The 25463-nt window shown below is 39.9% G+C and overlaps 2 protein-coding genes across 2 annotated transcripts in view; one reads left to right on the top strand and one right to left on the bottom strand.

Moving 5' to 3' along the window:
- The first annotated feature begins 1459 nt into the window (after positions 1–1459).
- On the top strand, positions 1460–14109 carry LOC145436588 (uncharacterized). Its single transcript, XM_080313968.1, has 8 exons — positions 1460–1587; positions 2737–2783; positions 2953–3144; positions 3250–3414; positions 5644–8615; positions 10833–10886; positions 11763–12065; positions 13290–14109. The coding sequence occupies exons 5-8, from the start codon at positions 8477–8479 to the stop codon at positions 13901–13903; spliced, it is 1110 nt and encodes a 369-aa protein (XP_080170094.1). The 5' UTR covers positions 1460–1587; positions 2737–2783; positions 2953–3144; positions 3250–3414; positions 5644–8476; the 3' UTR covers positions 13904–14109.
- Positions 14110–16106: 1997 nt separating this feature from the next.
- LOC145435498 (uncharacterized) overlaps positions 16107–25463 on the bottom strand; it is a 64416-nt gene continuing 55059 nt past the window's right edge. Inside the window, exons 4-7 of the mRNA XM_080312778.1 lie at positions 20662–20740; positions 20319–20405; positions 19311–19397; positions 16107–18167 (exon numbers count right to left, since the gene is read on the bottom strand). Coding sequence (XP_080168904.1) covers positions 17533–18167; positions 19311–19397; positions 20319–20405; positions 20662–20740 — 888 coding nt within the window. The 3' untranslated portion in view covers positions 16107–17532. The remainder of the gene's footprint in view (positions 18168–19310; positions 19398–20318; positions 20406–20661; positions 20741–25463) is intronic.

Below are 25463 nucleotides of genomic sequence, written 5' to 3'. Positions count from 1 at the left end.
GAGCTTTTGACATCCATTCAACCATGCATCAGACAGCGATATCATGAGAATAATAACGTCATTCGGCCAATAAAGCGTGGGAAGTCTTAACACCATTATAATGATGACATTGCTGAATAAAAATATTTTACGACCTTAGTTTGCGCGCATCTCTCTATTGGCCGAATCCTGTCTATGACGGCAGTGAAAATTTTGAAAAACCATGTTTTTATTTTGGTTTGCAATGGAACATACGTATCCAGTGTAGCCACAGAAGTTTTGTTGTAGGATTGTTATTGAAGCATGTTGAAGTTATTTATGCGCAATTTGGGAGTAGGTTCATATATCTGTCAAAACACCTGTATCAACATATTGGCTCGTCCTCTGTGCTGCTACAATGAACATTACCTCTGAGTTCAATGTTTGATGATAGGCAGAAAGACGTCGCGGAAGAAATATTAAAACAAAAAGTTGTTTTTATTATTGTGGTGGTGGTTGTAATCACGGTGATTCGACGTGAATGAAATGTTACACCAGGCTGATATTCATTCGGTGATTCCTGATCTGTCGACTTAGAGCAGTGGTTCCCAACCTTATTGTCTTCATTCTCTACTTCAGATTTATTCCGAGTCTTCATTCCCCACGGCCCTCTCCTATATACCCTTTAAGTAGGGTTATACCATATTTTGAAATTCTAAAAAGATGAGACTGTATATACATTCTGGAAGCTAAAAAAACTGGTGATTTTGAAAATGTTTCGACCGATAGTATTATGTTGACTTAATAAAAGGTGATTACTTTGACTCGGCTCCGGATTTGTCACGAGACTCTGATTTTCGCCGCGTCGTAGTCGCAGTTGTCGTGGAATTTAAATCCTTTTTAGACAAAAGGAGAACAGATACCCCAAAGGAGGACATTTAGGTGTTCTCTGAGGCTCACTTTTAATTTATAATTTTCGATACATACATTCCAGAGCTGTTAACTGGTAAAGGAAATCGCGCAGGTGTCCCCATGATTAGACTATCCTGGATATACTTTTTAACTAATGCCTCTATTCTCCACCATAAACCATTGAATTCCCTATCAGTGGCGATTCCCCCCGGTTTGGAACCACTGACTTAAAGGATGCCCTACGTTTATTCCAGGCTTTGTAAGATATATCTTACGCGAAGCGGATGGCGAGGAGGAGCTTATAGACGAACCTTTAATACTACGGTATGTATAAAGCCATCAAGTATTGAATTAAGGTGCCAATGATTGCCTCGATTGTCGACCTTGAAACGGCCAATTCAAGTACAGTGTCGCAGTAACCATTTTATTTACAGAATGGGAATCATCATGTTAGGAATCAAGCGCCTGCAGGTCGCTGTGGTTACCTCCGTAAATATGATCGTCAGTTAAGTAGCCTATGCAATGACTGATCGTAGGAAATGATCGCTTTCTTCCGGAATAAACGTTACTTTAGTATCATTAGTGGTGCATCCAGGCTTGTATGCCATCAGAATGCATCAAATTGTAAAGTTGCAAGTTATCTTGTGTGCTCAAATCGGTCAATGACAGACTTTAAAGTGGTAGCGTTGTGCGCATGTTTCATGCTCCATCTCGGAGGTAAATAATAAGTTTGTGTGACATATTTGGTTGAAAGAAGTTTGTGGCATCGCACTTGATGAGAAGGGCCGTGTGGTTAACGAGCCACGCCGGATTGTCGCTTCGGAGCTTCAGTAGTGCATAATGAATTTATCATATTGCCTTCTTTATATGCGAGTCAATATAACAAGTAGAAGAGATGCCGTGATGCCGATGGACGTATAGAAACGAGTGTCGCGTCTCGCGACGGATACAGTCTTTAAATGTAATTCGTTCATGTCCGCGCATTCCTATGATTACCGTCACGTCACTATTGTTGATGTGGTTTTGATAAAACGTGGTTTCGCCATTTATGTTCACCTTACGTCGATACCCGTGTACGTTCGTTGCTTACTCTGCGTCTACCGGCATATAGACCATAGCTCAAGCAAGGCTTTTATGAAATTCTCTCTGATGCGAATTATGTGCCCATCAGGGTTTTAATCAAGTCACAAGTCAATTTGACTGTCATAGTTTTGAATTGAGTCAAGTCGTGTCATTTTCAATTTAGCACCGAGTCAAGACCTAGTCCAAGTCAGGCAGCAGCGAGTCGAGTCCGAGTCTTAGTGTTCAGACTCGAGTTCGAGTCCAAGTTTTATTGTGTACTTTTTATAGCGAGTTCAAGCCTGACTCTTCTCATTTCTGTGAAACGTTTGTGCAATAACAAAATTTTCTCATTTCTTTCACTCTAAGCATTTATATTATACATTGTATAATCATTCAGATAAAACATACAGTTTCTGAGCCTTTTTTTCAATTGTTGGTCCTGCTATATGAGTCTTGAATAAGCCATTTAGAAATTGTCATGTCAGATGACTTGGTCGGACTATATGCAATGACTTGAGCACCAGTCGAGTCAATACACTACTCATTTTGCCAGCAAAAATTACTCGAGTCAATTACAGTCAACGAAATAATGCGACTCGTGTCGAAACATGACTCGAGACATAACAACCCTGGTAATAACGTCTGACCGATCAGCCTCAAGCGCTAAGACTTGTTCATACGTTAACCGAACGTAACCGACCATGATCACTATGACTCTGCAAATTGAATTATGTATAAATACCCAGCTAATTATTTGTTGTCGCCAAAGCAAAATCTAATCAACATTTTAATCACATTCTTTAGACCGCACTCGATCAACTTCTACTTGTGGGCAAAGGGAAATCACAATAGTAAGTCGGGAATATCAAATCATAACGGTTGATAAGGGAGTTTATTACGATACATTTATTATATATTGACTTAAAAGAGTGTAAATAATTTACCATATCAGCATTTGCTCAGCTTTGGTTTCTTCATAGCGATAATGACATTCGATCTTCGTATCTATTGTTTTGACAGGATATTTCAAGTGAGTCAATATGATACCTTGTCGACATTACTTTCGGGTTGAAGATTATTTCTCCTTGTTGCGTGACTTATGGGGCATTTGACGTTTACATAAATGTCCTGCATGTCGTATCTTGTGCGCGATGAAGACGGCTAGGATATTATGAAATCACAAGCGCAAATCTAATTGCGTGCTGTAACAAGGTCAGAGTAAAGTATTTTTCGGGCGACCACCACATTTGAATCGCGTTATCCACCTCAATCCGTGGCTACCATATTTTATCTCAACTAAAGTTCTGTGATCTACAGACGCGGCTGGTTTGCAGGCACTGGAGAGAACACTCGGAAGGGAAGCTGAAAATATCATTGCTATTGAAACTACCATAAAGGAAAACGACAGTCGCTCACTCATCTCTTCATCAACCAAAACTATAGCAGCAAAGTCGATACCACCCGCGGCTGCAGTCCCAAAAGGTTATAGTGTGAATACTACCGAATTATATCAAAATACAAGTATAGGGTAGTGTATGTTACTGCCTTTATCGAACTGCTGATGTGTAACCAAAAGCTAAGAGCAGATTGATATAAAATTGTAACATTGGATTGAGCAAAATCGAGCATTTAAATCGTATGGTTCCGAATCGATTATGGGCATTCGAATATCGCTCATTATGACGTCTAGCAGTGGCAGTAGTGATTATCAGAAAAGTTAAAATACCGTATTTACCTTTTAACGAACAAATGCGCTGTGTACTCAGAGTACCCCGGTTGCCATAATCCAGGGGTGGCCAACCTTTTCGGCCAAAGGGCCACATACTATTGTCGAAACATTGTGCGGGCCACTAGCCGCGCCGCGCGCGAAAAAATTTCAAAGTACATGGATCAATAATATTGTTACTTGGGTAGATTGCGGGTCTGCTGTTAATCGCTGGGCTCCGTTTGCAATGACATGACTGCTCGGCGTCTGGACATATCGATACCGAAAACTTCGGCCAACTTGCGTCTAACATTTTGTGCCTAGGTTTCATCGTGGACTGTCTTTCTGCGAGCGCAAACGCAACGTCGAATGTTGGACGATACTTTCTCTCGTAATTACGAATATAGTTGTAGACTGAATCTGGTACATTGGGCGTTTTTCCATCTTCAGGAGGGGATAGGCTACGTAACAGTATTAAAAGCAAGAAATCGAGTGACTTCATATTGCGCCAAGCGTGAAGAAAATTTTACTTTAGATAAATCTACGGCAAAACCGTCTACCTTGTTGTAATATACGAAGATCTACCAAAATTGTGACCGGCCCATGGATCTGCCAATGCGTCGGAACTGATATTTTAGTCATCAACACAAGTGTTGCGGACAGGTTAATCTATTTTTTGGCTGGCCTTGCAAGTTCACAATCTGGGCAATCCATTTTTGATAATGTACCTAATATCGAAAATCACCTCGCGGGCCACTCAAAACCTCCTCGCGGGCCACGAGTTGGCCAGCCCTGCCATAATCTAATGACGCTATAATCCGTGTTTGCACCGAGGCAATCTGCAATACCTAAATTTACTCTGTGTTTTTTATTCGGCAGTGTTTAACTCTTCAACTCAGCTAATAATGGGTGAGTCGTATCACCGATCAAAGTACTATAGCCAGCTATCATGAAATAGAAATGTGCTTGTCTAAATGTTCTTCATGTAATGACTATTCATGTGACTTGGCGGAAAACAAAGATGACTTTGTTGGGCTGAGCCCCGAGACTTAACGTTAACAACCATACATGAGCTTTTGAGGATAGCCTGGACATACTGCACACGCCAGCACTTGTGCTTTCCTGCCGCGATTTGAGGGTCGGCAGATGGTCGAATTACGTTACCTCACCATGCTTAAATGGTGTCGTATCACCGTGAAAGCAGTGACGCAACATTAGCGTGACTAGAGGAATAGTATTGGACCAGAAGTGTGGATCATAAGGTATAAGCAGGTAGCTCCCCAACCATTGCCATATTTATACTAGGAGGATTGTGTAAATAACAATTCTTTGCAGCATATCGAAAACACATTCATAACCAAGATACATTTTAAATACCTAATATAGGTCACGTCACATCCAGTCATTTCACCCAATTTATCTCGACTGGTTGATCCGGACTGTAGCGACAGAGGCGGTGAGCCGTTTATCACATTGTCAAAATATCTATTTTCGAGTATCTTAGAATTGTAAAAGGTACATGTTAATTTTATACGCTCTTTCCGTCACATGATCATTATCTCTAAAGGCGGAGTAAGGATCTCAAAAATATGCAATCTTCTGCCGTTATCAGCCTCACCGTCATTAAAGCATTTGCAGTATCGTAAAGCGAACATGTAACATGTACCTAAGAATTATAATTTACAATTTTGTACAAACCAACAACAGTTACGCCTCCTCGTCACGTTTCTCGTTTCAAGTAAATAATGACCCTCCCTGACACATTGCGAACTTTTACCGTGATCAACTGATCAACTTAGGAAAAGCAGCGAACTATAAATCGGTAAACATTCTCATTCTCATATTCAACTGTTTTAGCTGTGGTGGCCTATCTAAGCTTAAATATTCAGCTTACATATACCTTATAACTTCGTTCAGCGTATAAAAGGGGCAATTTACACCCACCTCACTAATAGTTAAACTGGGGCACGCATTCCTGTAATAGAAATGTACCATTGATATTTCAGGATGCTCTATCTCTCAATTCACATTTCCGGAGAAAGATCATCTTGATTACGTTCAATATCGTGGCACTCTACCACGCATGACGTCACTGACTGCATGCATGTGGCTTCGATCTCCAGATCATGAGCACCCCGTGAAAGGTACATTCATGAGCTACTGCGCCGAAGGTTCGAAAGGCTGCAACGCCGCAACGGTCTCCCTATACTCGGCAAGTCTGGTTGTGAACTCCGAAATGGGATCTACTACGTTTGAAAGCGATTTACCGGTAATCACGTATTCGACGCATTTTTGCCTCGTATTGAATTCCCATTCGGCTATGTTTTACGTCAATGGTACGCAAAAAGGAGATCGGCAATATACGAAGGAGGGATCCGGACAAATAAATGGAGGCGGTGTGCTCATTTTCGGTCAAGATCAAGATTCGAAAATAAACGGATCAAGTCCGGGACCACCAAATACCAAAAATCGCCACCAGGGCTTTTTTGGTGAGATGCAAGGATTTCATGTCTGGAATAGAGAACTATCCCTCAATAAAATAAGACGGTTATACGCAGTTGGTGAATGTCACTGCGTCCCTGATTCGACTATGACTTTCAACGAATCTAATTCTATTGTGAAAGTTGATGTCATTGAACACGTAATTTACCATTGTCATTGATACGCTGATACACATTGAAAGATGTTCAAATTGATGTTTTGGTTATAGTACTGCGTGGTCATTATACAAAACTTGTAATGTTTATTGTGATTCATGCATGGCCTTCCCGATTATTATTATCACTGATAACACGTTCCACTTCTGTTCTCGGCTTTTGTAAGACACCTTCTACGTGGATCAGATCGCGAGGAGGAGCTTAGATAAACTACATATGTGTAGGCATTTAGGAATCGAGCTCGGTCGTACTCTTACTCGCAACCCATGGGCGTGACATCTGAAGAATATATCATCGCACCATCTCGCAACTTTTTCTCGACCAGCTGAAGTGTGTGGGGATTGGAGGCATAAGCAATTGACAACGGCAGAAATGCAGTGGGCAGAGAGACATCGGAATGCCCTGCATAAATGGGAAAGATTTCATGAAGTCCAAATTGACCGGACAAAAAATACTTCTAGATATGACTATCACTTGAGAAATATAATTAACCGTATTTTGCGTGCTAATTATCAGTTCATTTCCTTGTCGTAGTCGGTAATTTCAGTGTGTAAAGTACTCTATGGGGAAATTATCTCGTGTCTATTTCAATGAAGTGGACTAATTTCCTGCTAATCCGTGTCATATCTTTTAATCGTTTACTGGCGATGTCTTCATCCAAACACCACCATAGGCCCTTGTAAAGATCGAAACAAGTCGAAAAGACATCCCTGCCTCATCGGGCATACAGGCAACACGATTTTTGGCTCATGTCGGTTTGACGAACTTGGTCACCGTAAATACTATTATTTCAAAAATGACTGAAATCTTAATTTGACTGACATCGGCTTCCAGTGGTTGGAATCGAGTCAAATTTGATGTACAACGTTATTTTAGGTAGCCTGACGATTTGACAGCCATGCCGAATAAATTTGGGAAAAAGTATATTTTGGACACCCCTCCCTCTATTAACTCTATGCGGAGAATCTGAACACATGGGCTGAGAAAGGATAAAGGTTTGATAGGAATATGTGAAAATACAAATATTATTGACGAAATTCATTCGTGAATCTGAAAAATTTTTGACCAGCACATAACCAAGAATCTCTTCATCACATGACCACTAGCGATTTTGGTTCGTATGGAAAGCTGATATGAATAAAGAAATCAGTTTGGAGCTCACCGAAAATGGACAGGGACAGTGTTAAATAGGTAGGGCTGGACACAATGATTCGAGTACTCGAATCTGAATCGAGTATTAATTTTAATGATTCGAGTCGAGTAGTAGAAGACGATTTTTTCGAGTAATGAAATTATGCCCTTCTCGCCACTAAAAGTTAATTTATCAACGAGAATCATAGTTCCGCTACTAATTTTCACTGTTGAAGCTTTGAAATTTTGATTGGCGGTATCGCAGCATACGAAACAAATAGTACAAAGGTACGAAGGTTACTGGACGTAGCAAATTTCCGAAATCATGATCATCCCACAACAGTGTCACCAAGTGGAATGAAATTGGTATGGTCGAAAAAATACCAAAGTATCATTTATGAGATTGATAACAGGCATTATATCCTCTGTGCTGGCATAAACGGCACGGGTACATATTTGAACTTTGACGTATTCCATTCTGTTATGACGTCACAATGAGTGATATTCGATTACTCGACTCGAAGCATATTACGTGATTCAGAATCGAATCACACAGGTACTCGATTTTGCCCAGCCCTAAATATAGGTATATGGCGTCCAGTTTCTTCATTACGAACCATGTCCTGGAATGCGGCCGGAGGCTACATAACTCATCGAAATGCTGCCGTGAATAACAAAAAGGTTGGCCACCCCTTATGTAGGATAATTATTTGTTAAAAGATTTGGGTGTACATTGGATACACAAGCTTTTCCCAAGTCGCTTTCTCAAGGTCTTTGGGGACTAGGAAAGAGTGACATTGGATTGAATTGTGGTAATTCCCCCTGAAAATCAACAGCATCATATCACCGCAACTTTCCAACCCGTTATTAAAAATCCATGCTAATATCTACCGTGCGTTGTTGATATTCACGTCATCTCAATCCCAACCCGAAAATTATCCATGAAGGTCGCAGTAACTATATCCCTTAATATAGTTCCGAATTACATAGCATGATTATGATTGATCGTAGGAAATGAGGGCTTCCGTCCGGAATTAACTTTGAGAATATCATGCGTGTGGCATCCAGGCTTACGTTATATTCGAACGCTTTAAATTGGAAGGATGCGTGTTATCCCATCAATTCGAATCTGCAAATGAAAGGCATGAATTCGGAGTTGTTATTAGCTCTTTTGATACTTCGGCTAGGAGGTAAGTGAGATCTGCATAGATATTAGGTTATATGTGCCTAATATGGTCTTACGATTCGCATATAAGTTCACACCAACAGCTTAATTTCTTATCACTGCGCCCGTTGGACAGGAATAGGACAGAACCCAATTGATCCTATCGTCATTATCCGTCTCACATTATACCATCATCAGTCGTAATTCCGATTGTAAGAGGTTTGTTTGGAATCCTTTCATCGTCGCACTGTCAGAGTATTCGTTACCCGATCTCTATTCGGCTGAGCAACTAAATTTCATTTCATGAAATCGCACTGCGGTGAAAGTTCTCTCGAGAGAGGATTTATTTGAAAGGTGCTTCATTTCAAAATAACCTGTTGGTGTTGGGGGTGTCAAATATAATTTGGATCGCGGGTCTGATTCAAATCTTTTCATTGATGGTGGTCCGAACCAGTTAAATGATTGCCAAGTTTTTCTTCGGAATCCATGCCTTTGTTTTCAAGGGAATGATAAACTATCAAGCCCATGCATTGTACATTATATTGCAGATAATATGGGCTCTGTTCTGGCAACAACTTTAGCCGCACAAAACGAAATTGTAAATATTACGATGGAAGACTGATTAGTTACAGCCATAAACCGCAGAAACAGTGTCGCCAACCGGCGTATGACGCAGAAATAAGTTGATATATTTACATGCTCCCTTTGTTTTAGTCGTGGTGTGGGGTTGGCTCTTTGTATATTTTGCTAGCAAGGCAAGGTTCTAAATGCGGACGGTGGGACTTGTGGCATTATTATTTAATGCTCATTCGGGTTTCTAAGGAGGCCGTGAATATTTTCATATGACGTTACGCATCGGTTTGACCATTCGCATTCAAATATCAACTTTTGATAGAAATGTGCTGAATAAGAAAAGCATATTTCATTACTCGAAAGTGCTTCCCGGGCTGGATGAAATGGTCTGGCAAGCCATATGCGGCCCGCGGGGTGTATGTTTGACAGCCCGATCTATGGTATAGTCATGCTATTAACTCAACTCATAGGTAGGAATTGTTAGGAATTGATCTACATTTCGCTTTATGGAGCGAAATCCGTATCCACAATAATAAAATGAATACTGTGAGTATGGATAACAAAGTATGCTCCAGCGTTGAAGTAATAGGAATGAGTCTCATGGGGCTATGTTATACCAGTGTTGGGATCAAATCACTACCTTCGAGTCACGAATCATTTCGAGTCATTGCACATTTTGACTCGAGTCAAGTCAAGTCAATCGATTTTCGAAGGTGAATCGAGTCAAGTCAAGTCACTCGATTTTTGGAGGTGACTCGAGTCAAGTCGAGTCAACTCAAGTCAAATCACGAGTCAAGTAACAATTCGAGTCAAGTTGCCTTTTCGAAGTATGAGGCATGGTTACGTCATTGCATTTTGCTAGCTGTCTTAAATACAGATTGAGTGGTCATTGATTCTGAGCCAATGAACGAATATACGGTTAAATATACACGCAAGAAGGCGCTGTATCGCTCACATATACGTTGAACTGTTAAGCTACGTAAGTAATTACATAGCCTCAGTTTATAGTTTCCAGCCAAAACAGAGAATAGACAAACGAATTGATAAGATGCAATACATTACCCATTTAAAAATTACCATATTCGAATTCAATTTCAATAAAACAAGAGGTCTGGTAAAGGTAAAAACAGAAAACAGATATATTCATTTTTCTAATAAATTACTTTACTATACTAGTTTAGACATCGTACGCTATAAGTTTCGATGACTTAGTTTGCGGTCAATTTATTTGTGAAAGAACAATGGAGGCACAGTGAAACGCCCGATCATTGAATTAGTCGCTCTCACGGGTTACACGGGCGTATCGCGAACAATACGACCGTATGCAAGATACAATGATTTGTATCGACACCGATTAGTTGATGACTTGAAATTGAATCGTGAATATAACTCCGAGTCACGAGTCAATCCACATTTTTGATGCGTCGAGTCAAGTCAAGTCAAGTCATTTTAGCAAAGTGACTCTAGTCAAGTCAAGTCATTCGAAAAAGGTGACTCGAATCTGACTCGAGTCAAGTCATGACTCGAGTCATCCCGACACTGTGTTATACAAATCACTTCACTGCCATTTCGTGATGTCTCTCTTGGACCCCTATTATATTATACATAATTTTCTTGATACCGTAGAATTCTTCAGTTTAGCAATGCTTATTTGAGTAATATTCTACAGACCGCGTTGTATCAACTTCTACCTGTGGAACAATGCAAATGACCATAGTAAGTTGTCGAGGTCGAATCTTAGGTTATATCGATACTATTTATAAGCTGGATATCGAATATACTGCAAATAGTTCCGTACCATGAAAGGTTTTATCTGTATTTCCTCAATGACAGGACTAAATGAAATCGAATATTTGAATTTCATGGCGGTGACGTCATGCTTGGTGACACGATTGTTGACAAACAATATCATTTTCACTTCTATGCTAGTTGCTTAGGAGTACCTCTGAAGAGCGCCAGTATTCTGTCCAAATGTAATGGCTTGAGTAATATCTGGTTTTATCGATTCTATAATGTCTTGTGTTATAAACATTCGACTTAGCTCTACTCGTTTTACTTAAAAATCAAGTGACAGGACTTGCAAAAATATACAATGACTTGAAAAAACTTGAGAATTTAAGATATATTTACTTGTTGTCTATATTAGTAACATCACTTAGCACCTATTTTCAGCATAGGATAGGGTGAATATCAGGCTAACAAGTTCGGCCCCGAAATCTTGCCTTCATGCATATTCCATATGTCGGAACTGACCCGCGTGCACACTCATATAACCTAGTGGTGAAGTATATTACGATTTCTCGTATCCCCATTGGTGGTAGTAACTGGTAATACTCACTTTTTCGCCTAAATTGTATTGTCAGTTGTTATCTTTTCTTTTGACAGGAAATTTTAGGTAAGTCAGTTTCCTACATAATCATCTTTAATTTCTGGGTAAATTGATTTCTTCTTAATATATTTAAATAAATAATAATCATTCATTTCTTCTCCTCGATCAATTCATAACTTTTCATTATTGATTGGAAGTACAGTATTGCTCATGCTATTATTATGATTAGAATCGATTGTTCAAATCATTCATATAGAGAATATTTCTAAGCAGATGCGGTGGATTTGCAAGCGCTGGAAAGAGTATTTGAAATGGCAGGAGGAAATATAGCGTCAGTTGAAACTCGCGTGACGAATAGAGAAGGGGATACAACAGTCCGGGATTTAGATGCGAATCCTACTAGCACAATAACAACTGCACTACCAACAACAAGACATACATCCGTAACAACCACACCCACAACAAAAGCATCAACATTACCAACAGCAACGACGATGACGATTATTACAGTGGCAACAACGACGGTATTAAAAAGTCACGCAGCGACAACTTCGAAAGCTTACAAGCTTACAGGTAAGCCATCCAAATAGTGACTGTCTGACAAGACTAGCAAAGCTAAATTAGATTTTCCTCAACCGTTGAGTTCGGGAGATTGAGTTGGTTTGGTATCCTAGTAAAAGAGCTCAAACCCAGGAAAATTCCGAATTACGATCTCAGGTCATAATGATGCTGATGAGCTTGACAGATCTCATTCTGATTCAATTATGCCGGTTCTTTCATTAACACCACTAATATTCTAGAGATATATAGGCCTATTTGTATGTGACTTGATCCGATATCCTCTTAGATTTCAAATCGTTTTCCCGACTCTGCTCCCGACACCGCAGATTTGAAATTCACGACTCTACTCTGACTCACGAATTAGTGAGTTTTCAAGTAGCTACTCCCTATCCGCACCCAGTCTTGTACCGCAAGAAAATTGAGACTCGATGAAAAGTGCGACTCTAACTTTTAATGACTAAAATGATCCGACTCGCTACTCTGGCTACGACGCGTTGGTGCAACATAAAAGTTTGCAGTCATCATTTCTGCGATATGAACATAGTTACTGTATTTTTCGTTATAATGACATACCTTTACAGCTGCAACGAAGGAGTAGGCCTACTGTCAGCCATATGTGGGTAAAATCTCATTTTGAATTAATGTTTGTATTTTGTCCCGTCCAAAATTCTACTACCAGCTTAGCAATACGAAATCCTGGAAACGAATTTACTCATGTTTAACAAAACAAAAGCCATATTTATCTAACAATGGCATAGACAAATTGTTTCATCAAAACCAATTTGAAGAGAAGTGGGTCAAAATGCCGCGATCGCGATGAATTTAAGGTTTATTGTCAATGATTGTATCGTCGCCGTTGATGAGATGCCTGTCGTTTGACAAAAGTGACGGACCCATGGCCCTGATAAACTTGGCAATCGATACAACATATCATTACGTTTCAAACACTTTTCTTCTCTGTGTTTATTCGTAAAAGCACTCATTTGTCACGTCAATAATTACAGTTTCTCTGAAAACATCAGCTTGTTTCGAGAACGAAGTGCGAGAAGGAAATAACATTGCGACGTTAAACACGTGAATTCAATCAATCCCCACCATAGTATCCCTTTGCAGACATTGTAGTGACATTATTTGGCTGAAAATAATGATAATAATTTACTATTTATTTCGGTGTTAAGACTATGATGATAGAATCTAAATATAGCCGATTCGAATAATATGTTGCAAATATTCCAGGATGCAACGTTTCTCAAATCCTATTCCCGAGAACCGGACATTTGGATTACGTCCAATACGCAGATACATTGCCTAACATTACGTCACTTACTGTATGCGTTTGGCTGAGGAAGGTCCATGATCGCAATCCGGTTTATGGTTTCCTAGTTAGCTACCGGATAAACAGACATCATAGCTATAGCGACATGACGATCTATTTGGTTGGAAGGACATTGCGTGTGGCAGTCCCGGGACAGCGACCAATGTTTTTAATTCTACCTGAAATCATTTATGAAACTCATATGTGCATTTCAATGAGCCAATCTTGGACTACGTCATACGTTAATGGAACACTCACAACTCGTGACCTTACGGGCATGAAAAGCATACGAGGAGGTGGCGTGCTGGTTGTTGGTCAAAATCACCCATCGTCCGAACGCTCGCATGGCTTCCTTGGTGAGATGACCGGATTTCAACTTTGGAATAAAGCTTTGGACGCAACGGAAATTGAACATTTGTACGGAGCCGGTCAATGCAATTGCGCAGATGACGCAATTTTCACTCTCAATAGTTCTAATTCGTACGCCACCAGTGGCGTAATCGTTGATAGGAATGTCATCTGTCATGGAGGCTGATGGATCTTGAAACGACCGCGATTTAGAATTCGTTTCAAATGTATTCTCGGTTGTAATATATTTTGCTTATCTCGCTGGTCAAGCCTTTCGATGGAATTAAAAAACGTAAAAAACGTATCATGTATCGCAGTATTACAAGAGGATTGTAAATTGCGGATTTCTGCTGATACACAACCAGCTACTGTTTTTCTACAGTCCATATTCGAGCTAGTTGCATTGCGCATTCTCATAGATAGGCCTACGTAACTGATGTATTGTGTTGAATGTTCCAACTTGAAACAGGCACCACAGTTAGTGTCGAAAACGGACTATTGCGTTGTCGTAACATGACTTAAGGTTTATTAAAGTTAAGATAACCAATGTGGCTTTAAGCAAGATGTCTGGCAGCAGAGCAGAAGGGAATGGAATGACAAGGTATCGATAACGAGACAATATGCTGTACAGCGGAACTAATCAGATTAAAGAAATTATTGCCTAATTGCGGATCACCACCATATTTCATGTCTTTTTTTCCGGATAGCTTCAAAGCTAAAACATACCAATGTTGGGACTTAGCGCTTAAAAAAGTCAGATACCACTATTCCAGATCAGGACACGCCAAGTGCTGCTAAAATAGGCTACGATAAGTAGATGCTAGATTGCGAAACGGCAGTTTCAAACGCTGTGATGAGCCATATTTGATGTGACGAATCATGCCATATGGGGGACAATGCGCTGTGAACGGAACCACGCAACCCGCTATGTAAATTAATATTTACCTAATATCATGTGAAAACATGATCGTCACTGCACATCATCTTTGCGCGAGGCGCGAAAAAAAATCTGGGTTTAGTTGCTGTTGTGTGAATTAAATTCTTCTTGGTACAACATAAAATCAGCCCTATAATTCCTCAGTCTTTATCTCTAATTTGAGGAATATAGCACTTTTACCCGAGAATAGTAAGTAAATAACAAATTATTACGAATTCGATATAGCGGAAACTTACATTTACATGATGAATCACTGCAAGTAGTGGGAAACTACCTGTGTACTTTGAAAAAGTAGAAGTACTCTGTTACTGAGCGCCTCTGATAGCGCATGTCCATTATCCATGCTATTGATGAAAGCGATTATGAGAACTGTTCAGGCACGATCACTTGCGTAGTAGTGTAGCTGCAGTATCGATTATTTACGCTTTTATTGGAATGATAGCATTACCGTGATTCACACTGCCACAGGCAACGAGAAGGAGCAACGTCGCGTAGTCATCGCTTAATCCAGTCGAAGACATAGCCACTTATTCGAAACTTCCTTAGGGACTAAGGGTTTCCAATTATCTTCCATCTTAGGGCCATATTAAAAGCAGATATTACATTGTAGGCCAAGTCAAAAGTTTTAACTATATTCTGCGGCGTATTAATTGTATTTCTACATTTAAAGCAAGGAAATACATTGTTTATACATGCCGCTCATGGAGGCACTGATATTAGGCAATGAGAAAATCACAATTAATTTATCAAAAAAAAAATTTATTCGCCGTCATAATTCATAACGATGGTAAACATGATACATTTGAAACTCTTCTTGAACCTCCAAACACGTTTTTCTTTATCAAGACATAAAAATGTATTCAGGATAATACAAGGCTTGTCGTGGTCGCTGCCTCCCGAGCAGCGTGCAGCTTGCTGAATTGCTTTGTTGTCGATGTAGCAGTGTTTCCGGAATTCACCTTCCCTTAGCCGAGTGTCTGTCTTCATCTTTTTTGTCATTCTACCAGTGTTGGGATAAAGTCACTATACCTTCGAGTCACGAGTCATTTCGAGTCATTGCACATTTTGACTCGAGTCAAGTCAAGTCAATCGATTTTCGAAGGTGACTCGAGTCAAATCAAGTCACTCGATTTTTGGAGGTGACTCGAGTCAAGTCGAGTCAAGTCAAGTCAAGTCAAGTCAAGTCACGAGTCAAGTCAAAATTCAAGTCAAGTTGCCTTTTTGAAGTATGAAGCATGATTACGTCATTGCATTTCGCTACGTGTTTGAATAACAGATTGATTGGTCATTGATTCTGAACAGATGAACGAATATAGAGTTAAAAATACTTGCAATAAGAGGCTGTATCGCTCACATATACGTAGAACTGTTAAACTACGTAAGTAATTGCATAGCCTCATTTTATAGTTACCAGCCTAGATAGAGAATCGAGAAATGAATTGATAAAATGTAATACAGTACCCATTTATACGTATTGATATGATACAATTCGAGTCTGCGCCAATGGTTGGGGAGTATATAAACTATATTCGATTTCAATTTCAATAAAACAAGAGGTTCGGTTGAGGTAAGAACAGACAACAGAAATAGATATTTTGCTATTAAATTACTTTACTACTAGTTAACGACAACGTAAGATGTAGCTTCGATCACTTCGTTTGTGGTCAATATATTTGTGAGAGAATATTGGAGGCTCAGTAAAACGCATGGTCATTGAATGATCGGTCTCTCTCGTGGGTTACACAAGTGTTTGGAGAACAATCTGAACATTTGCAAGATAAGGTGATTTTTACTTTATGACTTGAAATTGACTCGTGAATTTTGCTCCGAGTCACGAGTCAATCCACATTTCTGATACGCCGAGTCAAGTCAAGTCAAGTCCTTTGAGCAAAGTAACTCGAGTCAAGTCAAGTCATACGAAAGAGGTGACTCGAGTCTGACTCGAGTCAAGTCATGACTCGAGTCATCCCAACACTGCATTCTACCGACTCAAAATCTACTCCACGACAACCTGCTCGCCACAAATTAAGGAACTGGTACACCCCTGACTCAAGTAAACAAATATTTGTGCTCCGAATGTTCTTGGAATTTTCACCATTCTTGTTGACATGCATGCCCGGCCGTTAATCGTTTAATCACGAGCACTGATTGACCTGTTTTTCGAATAAGGGCTTTGGAACCACAGAGAGTTGTAAATGTGACAATGCCAACAAATAAGGTTTGAACTAAGCTAAATGGAAACAGTAACGTTTTGGGACCTTAATTGTTACGGCACATTGGCTCATTTTGAATCATAATTTCCCGTATGACGAACGCAGGCTACGCAATTACGGCACATCAATGAACAGGCTTCATAATGAGCGAGTATACGGTTTAGTTTACACAGCATACGATATTAGTCCACGGAATAACATTCAAAAGTAGGTTTTAGGTTATGAATTCCAGGTAACTTTTCGCAGGCAACTCAAAATCTCGTTACGGGCCGCACATTGCGCAGCTCTGTAACAGACTTGACTCAGAATTTGAGGTTAAAGTAAATAAACATAAACTAAATCCACGATTCCAAGAGACTTATAGCGATTTATAGGACGGATCAAAACGATTGGAAGTATAATTATTGGATAAGAAAGACATGAAAATTCTTTCTATGGGTTATGTTACCAAATATGTTGGTATGGTGGTACTCATACTCATTCGAAATTATTTAGAGCGAATTATTTAATTTTGGTCACGTGTCTTCGCAAAGACGAAGATGTAATGACGCATCAAATCTTATGTATGTGCACAGTAAATATTGAAGCTTGCTTAGACACTATCAAAATTTAAAATGTCCATGAATAGCAAAGAAGAATTCAAATCGCAACATAAAAGCAGCCGTCTCAACCTTTGCAAATATCGTAGTGAGAAGTCACGTGCCCAAGTACGATCGAATTGGATTCGTTGAAGGTAGCGCAGTTACATCTCGCTCGGTGCAGATCCACAATCTCAGCTGTACTCAAAGCTCTTTTCCACAGATGCAGTCCTTTAATTTCACCTCGAAATCCCTGATGAGGAGTTTTAGGCTGTCCTGGCGACCTTCCGATTATTTTGCCGTCTTGATCCTGTCCTAAAATCAGCACTCCGCCAGTAGGTATATTCGTATCGTTTTCTCGGTCGATTCTATCGATTGGCTCAGTACCGTTAATGTAGTAGCCAACTTCGTATGGCTGCACCACTACGTACAAATGCGAAGGAGTCGTTATGAACGGAGCCCCCGAGAACCGATAGGATTGTGAGTTGACATAAACGAGCAAGAGGCGTGATCCATTTGAGTGCAGCAACACGAAAAATGTGTTGCAATCGCTTCCGTGCGGTTCGCAGTAACTGATGAGCGATCCTTTCACAAACTCCTTGTTCTTGTCAGGCTTAACCCGGGCACATACTGTGAGTGATGACATCTCAGGTAAAGTACCATCGTATAGCACGTAATCAATGTGGTTCTCCTCGGTGAATGTGAAGACTGATTCGTTGCAAGCTGAAATGGAGATGCCATGTTTTATTGATGATGGTTGCCCAAATTTAAAAAACAGTATTTCAGTAAGTGTTTTTTGTATTTGGATATAATCAGTACATTCGTAGGGCGAACACATATTTCGTATAAGCCAGCTGAAGGAAGCGTCTGTATCAACATACTACGACGCCTGTCGATGAAGAATATGGTTGTACATCGATTATTGAAATCGGACAACCTACATCTCGTTCAATGTGGATAATTAATACTTTACCAATTCTTTCAATTTATTTCGCAGGTCGAATATGTCATATGTGAGTACTTTAATGGATTAATATTGCACTCAATTCAAATTTCAAAACTTTTCAAAACTCCATGGTCCACATGGGGTGCGAGGCACCAAGGTAGGAATTAGGGATGCAGTGTGAAATCATCCGCTATTTAATGATATCAATTATTTTGCAAATAAACATAAAAGTGAGATTTTATCCGCTGAATTTCTTCAACTTGAATATTTTCATCGCGCTTCGCGCGATTTTCTTTCAGGAGAGTTTTTGCTTTCAATTTGGTTGTGCCATCCCCTACGACAAGATCAGAGTGGGCTAATAATAAAAATATAACTTAAGTTACAGAAATGAGTCTAGTATTTTTCGCATTTACTAGAGAATGGTGACTTCTGACTATTTGGGTGCTTTATTCCAGTGGTGTGAAACCTGTTGGTGCGGGACTATCACACTCAGGCATTTCGGCGCTCGTCGTAACTTCCGCACCAGAAAGACCAAGACCCAAGACCCAAGGCTGCGATAAACATTAGGACCCTAAAACGCAGCACGAAGGTGAAACCTTTGACATTAACATCTTCAGCCGCTGCTACTTCTCCTGTTCCACAAATCCACAGAAGTTGTGTTGAAAACCCTATACGGAGGCCAACGACCAACGTTTTATGGGGGGTGCTTCAAAATCTGCTTTTCAATCCTGGATAGGGGGTACCAGAAAAATTTCATGGCAATTCAAGGGATACCACCGGTAAAAAGGTTGAGAAATACTGGTCCATAGGTATGATAAACAATATTATGGTATTCAAGCTGGTGTGGTTGATAGCTGATATGTGATTTCCGTTATTACGCATAGAATACACTCCGCCGATAGGTATATCACTGCACTCACTTGTACTATTGTCGCCTGCGATGGTGACGGTCGAAACCACTTCACGTCCAACTGTAGTAACAGCTATTCTGCTTTCAATCGGTTGCTCTAAAAACAGGAAAATTCAACTTAAATGCAATCAGAAATTGTCCCACACCGCCATTATTACATATTACAATCATGTTTATGTCATCCAATAAGTACTCGCAGACAAGCTCTTGTGGCCACAAAACCTGTGCTGTGATTAGAGCAATTTTCGCGATTTTTTGCAACTGAAATCAATTTCACCATTTAAAAATGCTTTTCTTAATGTTCTGGCGAAATCTAAAATCACATCACGGCCGCACAACATGACCTGACCGGATAAGATCGTGAGGAAGAGTCTAGATAAACCTTTAACACTTATATAGGTAGGAATTCTGGAGTCGACCTCGGTCGCACTCGCACCCGCAACCCATTGCTGTTGCAGCTGGGGATCATACCACCACGCTACCTCGCCAGCTTCAAGTATATGACTAAGTAGTCGTCGAATAGGAGTCGGACCAGAGAATTTGTTGGTCCACCCTGCACCAACAGGGGTTCTCTTCGACAATTTTTGGCACATATGTAATGGTGATGAATCTGTGAGTTGTTTTCAATCACTTTGTTTCATGCTGTTTTTTTAAACTCCCGTAAAGATTTTTGGTTTGGTCAAACGATATACCAACAAAGCTCAAAGGTATACCACGAAAACCTTCATGAGACGTTCACGACTCCAAATTGGTATTTCTTCACGGGCGCATCAATTTCCTCCGCGTCTCGCATTTGTAAGGCGGTACTCATATCACAAGGATATTGCTATATTTGCACAGACAAATCAAGTCACCGTAACTCGCGTCATCGTAAATCTCACAAATTTGGGAGTATATTCGTATATTGAAATTGCTGCCGCCAACACTTGCTAATTCAATTATGCGTAGACGGCCGGACAATAATTTATAGGCGGCCAGAGGATTCCCACTCTTGTGCTAGTTGATTGACACGACTTGCCTGAAGGAATCCCAACAAGAGTTGTCGTTGTCGAAACTTCTTCCATATCCACCTTGCCCGATTGACCCCATCGTTCCGTATATCGTTCTGAACAATAAGTATCTCGTTATTCAAAGTCCACGTTACAAGGTGCTACTTGGGGTGTTCGTCCGCTGTTTCAACCCCGTTGGAGATGTCAAACGATAAAGGAATGGAAATGGGTTCAAACTGGCAACTTTCATAAAAAAAGGTATCGAAAATAGCTTTTTCCACCTTTGACATACGTTTATGAGGCAAAGCGTGATGGAAGTGGTACTTCGCTAGTATCCTCAATATATGATAACCGAAGAAATAGCGAAATTACCGGAATGCGTGGTGTAAGCAGTTTCTTCTTCCGATAGCGTTTTCAAATTGGCCATAATATTTTCAAGCGCTGTTCCGCCCTGGAGGAATGGTAGTGATGAGCACAGCAGTAGGAGTTTAAAATTTCATACATGGCGACAAAAACGTCATGCCATTGCGTATTCCAGTTTCAATTGGTGAAATGTAAATCATCCAAATGCACAATTTGATATCCAGATATATACCAGGTTGTAGTAGAATCTTTATACGTTACCACGTTTGCGCCTTCTTACCAATCGGATACATCTCCATTCGAAATCGGGCATTTACTTTTTCACATAGACTCAAAATAGTGTGACAGCGAAATTTGGTACCAGATGTCGTGCTGATGACTCTATTGACAGCTCATGGGACGGTGGGATCCGTGAACAATACGCAATGTTCGTTTACAATGCGTCAGTCACGAATGATAGCAGTCTATTGGTTTAGAATGATGCACTGCAAAAATCATAGTACAATATGCGAGATTGTATTACTGGAAATTGGGTAGTCTGAAGCTCACGAGAAATTGCTATTTTATGCACTATTGATGAAAAAACTACGAAACGTAGTTGATACTGACCTCACAATTCCCTGCTGAGGTCCAATGTCCGTTGATGTAGTTTCTATTGCAAAAGCCATCTGAATAAATATTAAGAGGTTGACTTGAATTAGACTTTGCGGAAGTAGATGACTTTATAAATGGTTGCATCAAGATTGTAAACCGATACTGGATCAAATTCATATTCAATTATATTCCAACTATGAAAGCGAAACGAAGCTCTGCAACTATTTGCTCACAATACAGAACCAGCCACAAAATTGATACGTTTTGGTCAGATTCGAGTCCGAAAGTATATGCATTCCTCACTGATATACGTCCAGTCAGATGGAAATACAACTTTAAAATTTATTTTTGACATTCATGCGTGACTCAAGATTGCACCGAGCAAGATCGAGCACAATGTCAGAGCTCACGCATTCCGTGGATCATGCTTTTCATATCGTTTCGCTAGCGAAAGTGGAATTTCAATAGTGGGCAACTATGTAAATATCAGGGATGGTGTGACCCAGACCGTTTAATCTCAAGCTTATATTCCCTTGCAAGTTCTCGTCGAAGTTGTTGGCAAAGCGACGGTGACATGGATTTTATGGGATTATTATATCATTTGATTGTAACAGTTGATAAATTTGTCCACGTTTAAAAAGTCAACATGTATTTCAGCATTGTGACATAATGTGGCCTGAGTTGTCGCCAAGTATCGTGTACGTTAGGGCTGTTCAAAGATAACTTATTTCCGGATTCCAGCCATTCACTGATTAAATTGTCAGGTTACCCTAAAAAAACGCTGCACACAAAATTTGGTTCAATTCTAACAAATATATGACTCCGCGAATCCAATTAAAATATTTAATTTATTTGGGAAAATTAAAAAAAAATCAAATTTTCCTGTCAACCCCATTATCCACCGACCAAGGATAATCCGAGAATTATCAACGAAAAACTCAAATAACTCCGCTTCTACTAGTTAGAATTGAGTCTAATTTGTTTTGCATCGTCTTTGAAGGTAGCTCAACAATTTCATGGGGTTGACAAAAAAATGTGAAAATTTCTCTTCTTGATTTTGCCCAATAAATTAAAATTTTAATTGGATCTGCGGAGTCTTATACTTGTTAGAATTGAACCAAATTTGGTGTGCAGCCATTGTTTGGGTAACCTGACAATTTAATCCGTGAATGGCTGGAATCCGAGGAAAACAGTTATTTTTGAACAGCCCCAGTGTACGTACAATGTACATTAATAAATCACTTCATAGAAATGTAGTGTTGGAAGTAGCGGTATGACAATACGTGACGTCATAGGTTCACGCTCACACAGAAACTTTCAAAAAGGTTCGCGTTCACACGAAACTGAACCTTCCGGGGTTTCGCACCATCACTAATAAACATTGTCCATAATCACACAGGTCGCTGGTTAATACATACCCGAAGAGTAGCATACATCTACAAGCAACGCGGTCCAGGTCAATCCCGCAAAGAGTATTGAATACAAGGCCATTGCTCCGACTTCCTGCGTCGTATTTCGGCTTGATTTGAACGCTTTTCGATATAAGCAACACATATAAGCGGTATTACCTTTGTATCATAACTACAAAGGGTTCGTCGTCAGTCAATGGCTTAAATGGTATTTCCTCATGCTGCAATCTAAATTGTATTTGTGTGTTGAAATAAATTGAATATCTTTTTATGCCTTGTATAGGTTGCGATGCGCGAGATCATTCATAATGCAATCCATTTCCGCGTGCGAACGCTCGAAATTTAACTTTTGTTTAACTATTATCATCAATCATAACAAATTTACGAGACTCACATTATAGTGACACCGTGACCTGTTCAAATATGAGCAAATTAAAATCATGCTGGTATTGAGTAATATGATGCTACCTACTCCCATATTGTAATTATCTATCTATAGCAGAGGTCTCAAACTCAGATGTGTTGGCGGGCCAATTCCACAGTTTTTGATAGCGCCGCGGGTCACAGCATCAATTTGGGTCTTCAATGTATATTTTCCAAGTAGGCGTTATTTGACGGGACCTTGCAGACTGGCATTCCACAAACATCGTGAAAATGTAATTTACTATTGTACTAAGAAGAAAAGAATTATATTTTCAAATATTTGAATAAAATTGTTTTTGTTCTGGGTCTGAATTGTACAATAGTAATTAAATAATCAGTTATAGACACCATGCGAGAGGACGAATGCATCACGACATCGTAAATGCTGTCGCTTTATATTACACTGGGCAACAATTTTGAACAAAAAATTTGTTGATTTAGATTTTGCACTTGATTTCGGCTAATTTTGGCGTGTTGATTCCAGAAATGCCAGTGGTTTTCTTCTATCACGTCAGGTTTTTGCTCTACGACATATACCCAAAGTATGCAAATTGCAAAATGTAGCCATATTGGTTTTCCATACCATATAAAAATCCACACTTTTACCATATAATAATTTATCTAGCCATGGGTTCAATTGCATTATTAAGAATAAATGAAGCGGTATCGATCTAGGCCAGGGGCGGGCAACATACGGCCCGAGGGCCGAATCTGGCCCGCGAAGGGATTTTGTCTGGCCCGCGGACAGTTTTCCGTCTTACATGATACTGTGGCTTGCGGCCCCAGTCTGTCGAGATTCCCCACTACTTGCTTACTGCGTCAAATTTTAGTGACTGTACGTTATTATATATGTGTATGCGCATGCGCAGCTTGCGAGAGTGGAGCTTACGCTCAAGTTCGACAAGCGGGAAAACCTGCATTATCGGCATTTACGGGATATACTCAACCGTAATGTCGTTTGTGGTAATCATGGTGTTTGTCGATTACAATGGTTATTTGCACCAGGCCGATATTTCATATTTTTGATTCCGCAACCGCCGACTTGTAGCACGGCACACTTCTAAGCTTTTGTAGGATACCGCTTATGTCAGGGGTCGCCAACTCAAAAACGGGTCGCAGGCCACTTCTTAAATTTCGTAGAGGCCGCGGGCCGCATGAATTCAATATCGAGATAAAATAAGCCACATAGTTGAACAACGACGCAATCTCGTCACCTACTCAACCCGAATGAATTGATATCTTGGTAAATTTGAGGTACCGGGCTTATCAGACGCCTTGAAATCTTAATTAAGGATTGCACCTTGTGTTGATTGATCAGAGATGGCGGCTTCATATTCATGACGATGCTGTTCTCAAATCCACATTGTCTTCGTCAATATCGGCGAGAAAGGACTTTGACGTGACATTGCTCTCGGTTAAATACATTCATTAAATACGATTTTTTTTCTTTGTATAACTGGGTAAATGTGCGAATAATGTATCGATTCAGCAATCCGGCGCGCCAAGTACTTAATTTTCCTATATCCGGCCCGCCGACTGAAGAAGTTGCCCGCCCCTGATCTAGGCCGATGCTTCTCCCATTTTTGATTAGAGGAAGCAACCATCCGAGGATATTTCACACACATATATGATGCAAACTGCAGGATATGGCAAGAAATATAAACATTCCATTTACTATCAGATATAGTTCCAATGCCCCATTCAGCTTATTCAGTGTAACTTTAAACTGCTATATGCTCGATAATTTGGATCAAGATGAAGATCTTAGGAATGGCAGGCCTAATGATGTAGATTTTGAAATTGAAGATGATTCAGAATGTAGAGTAGTCAATCAACACAAGTTATTGATCTGGCATAGGCTTTGGGACTTGGAATAGAAATTTTCGGAACTTTTAACATCCTTACGAAGTGGGAAAAGATTACTTGGCAAAGTAGAGAAGGTATCTCACTTTCGATCAGGAGAATCAACCTTTTATTCGCCGGCCTACTTTCGGTAGCATTTTGGTATTGCCTTGATACTGGTATTGGCATTATACTGTTACCATGGATTACTGGAGGAGTTAGGAATCTCCATATAGAACTCAAGTGAATGACAAATGCCTATAGGTAGCTCAAAAAGGATCCTAAAGTGTGACATTCTCTAAAATGGCTACGTCTTGGGTGCAGTAACAATTGCACACTATGTAAGTCTTCTTGAACAAATACAGACACCTTGAGAACAATACAGAAACATAGAATTGTTGCAATATCATGAGCACGATTGGATCATATGTGTCAGCTTTGAAATATTGTGTTTTCTTTGTTTTTCAGACTATGAGGATGCAGAGCACATGCAGCCATGATACACATGTGCCACTGCCGTATGTTTATATCGGACAGCAGACA

The sequence above is a fragment of the Botryllus schlosseri genome, chromosome 3, assembly GCF_051294905.1.
Source record: "Botryllus schlosseri isolate E-star chromosome 3, Bs_hap1, whole genome shotgun sequence".
NCBI classification, from domain to species: Eukaryota; Metazoa; Chordata; class Ascidiacea; order Stolidobranchia; family Styelidae; genus Botryllus; species Botryllus schlosseri.
The sequence above is the reverse complement of the archived record's forward strand: the minus strand, read 5'-3'. Positions and strand labels throughout refer to the sequence as shown.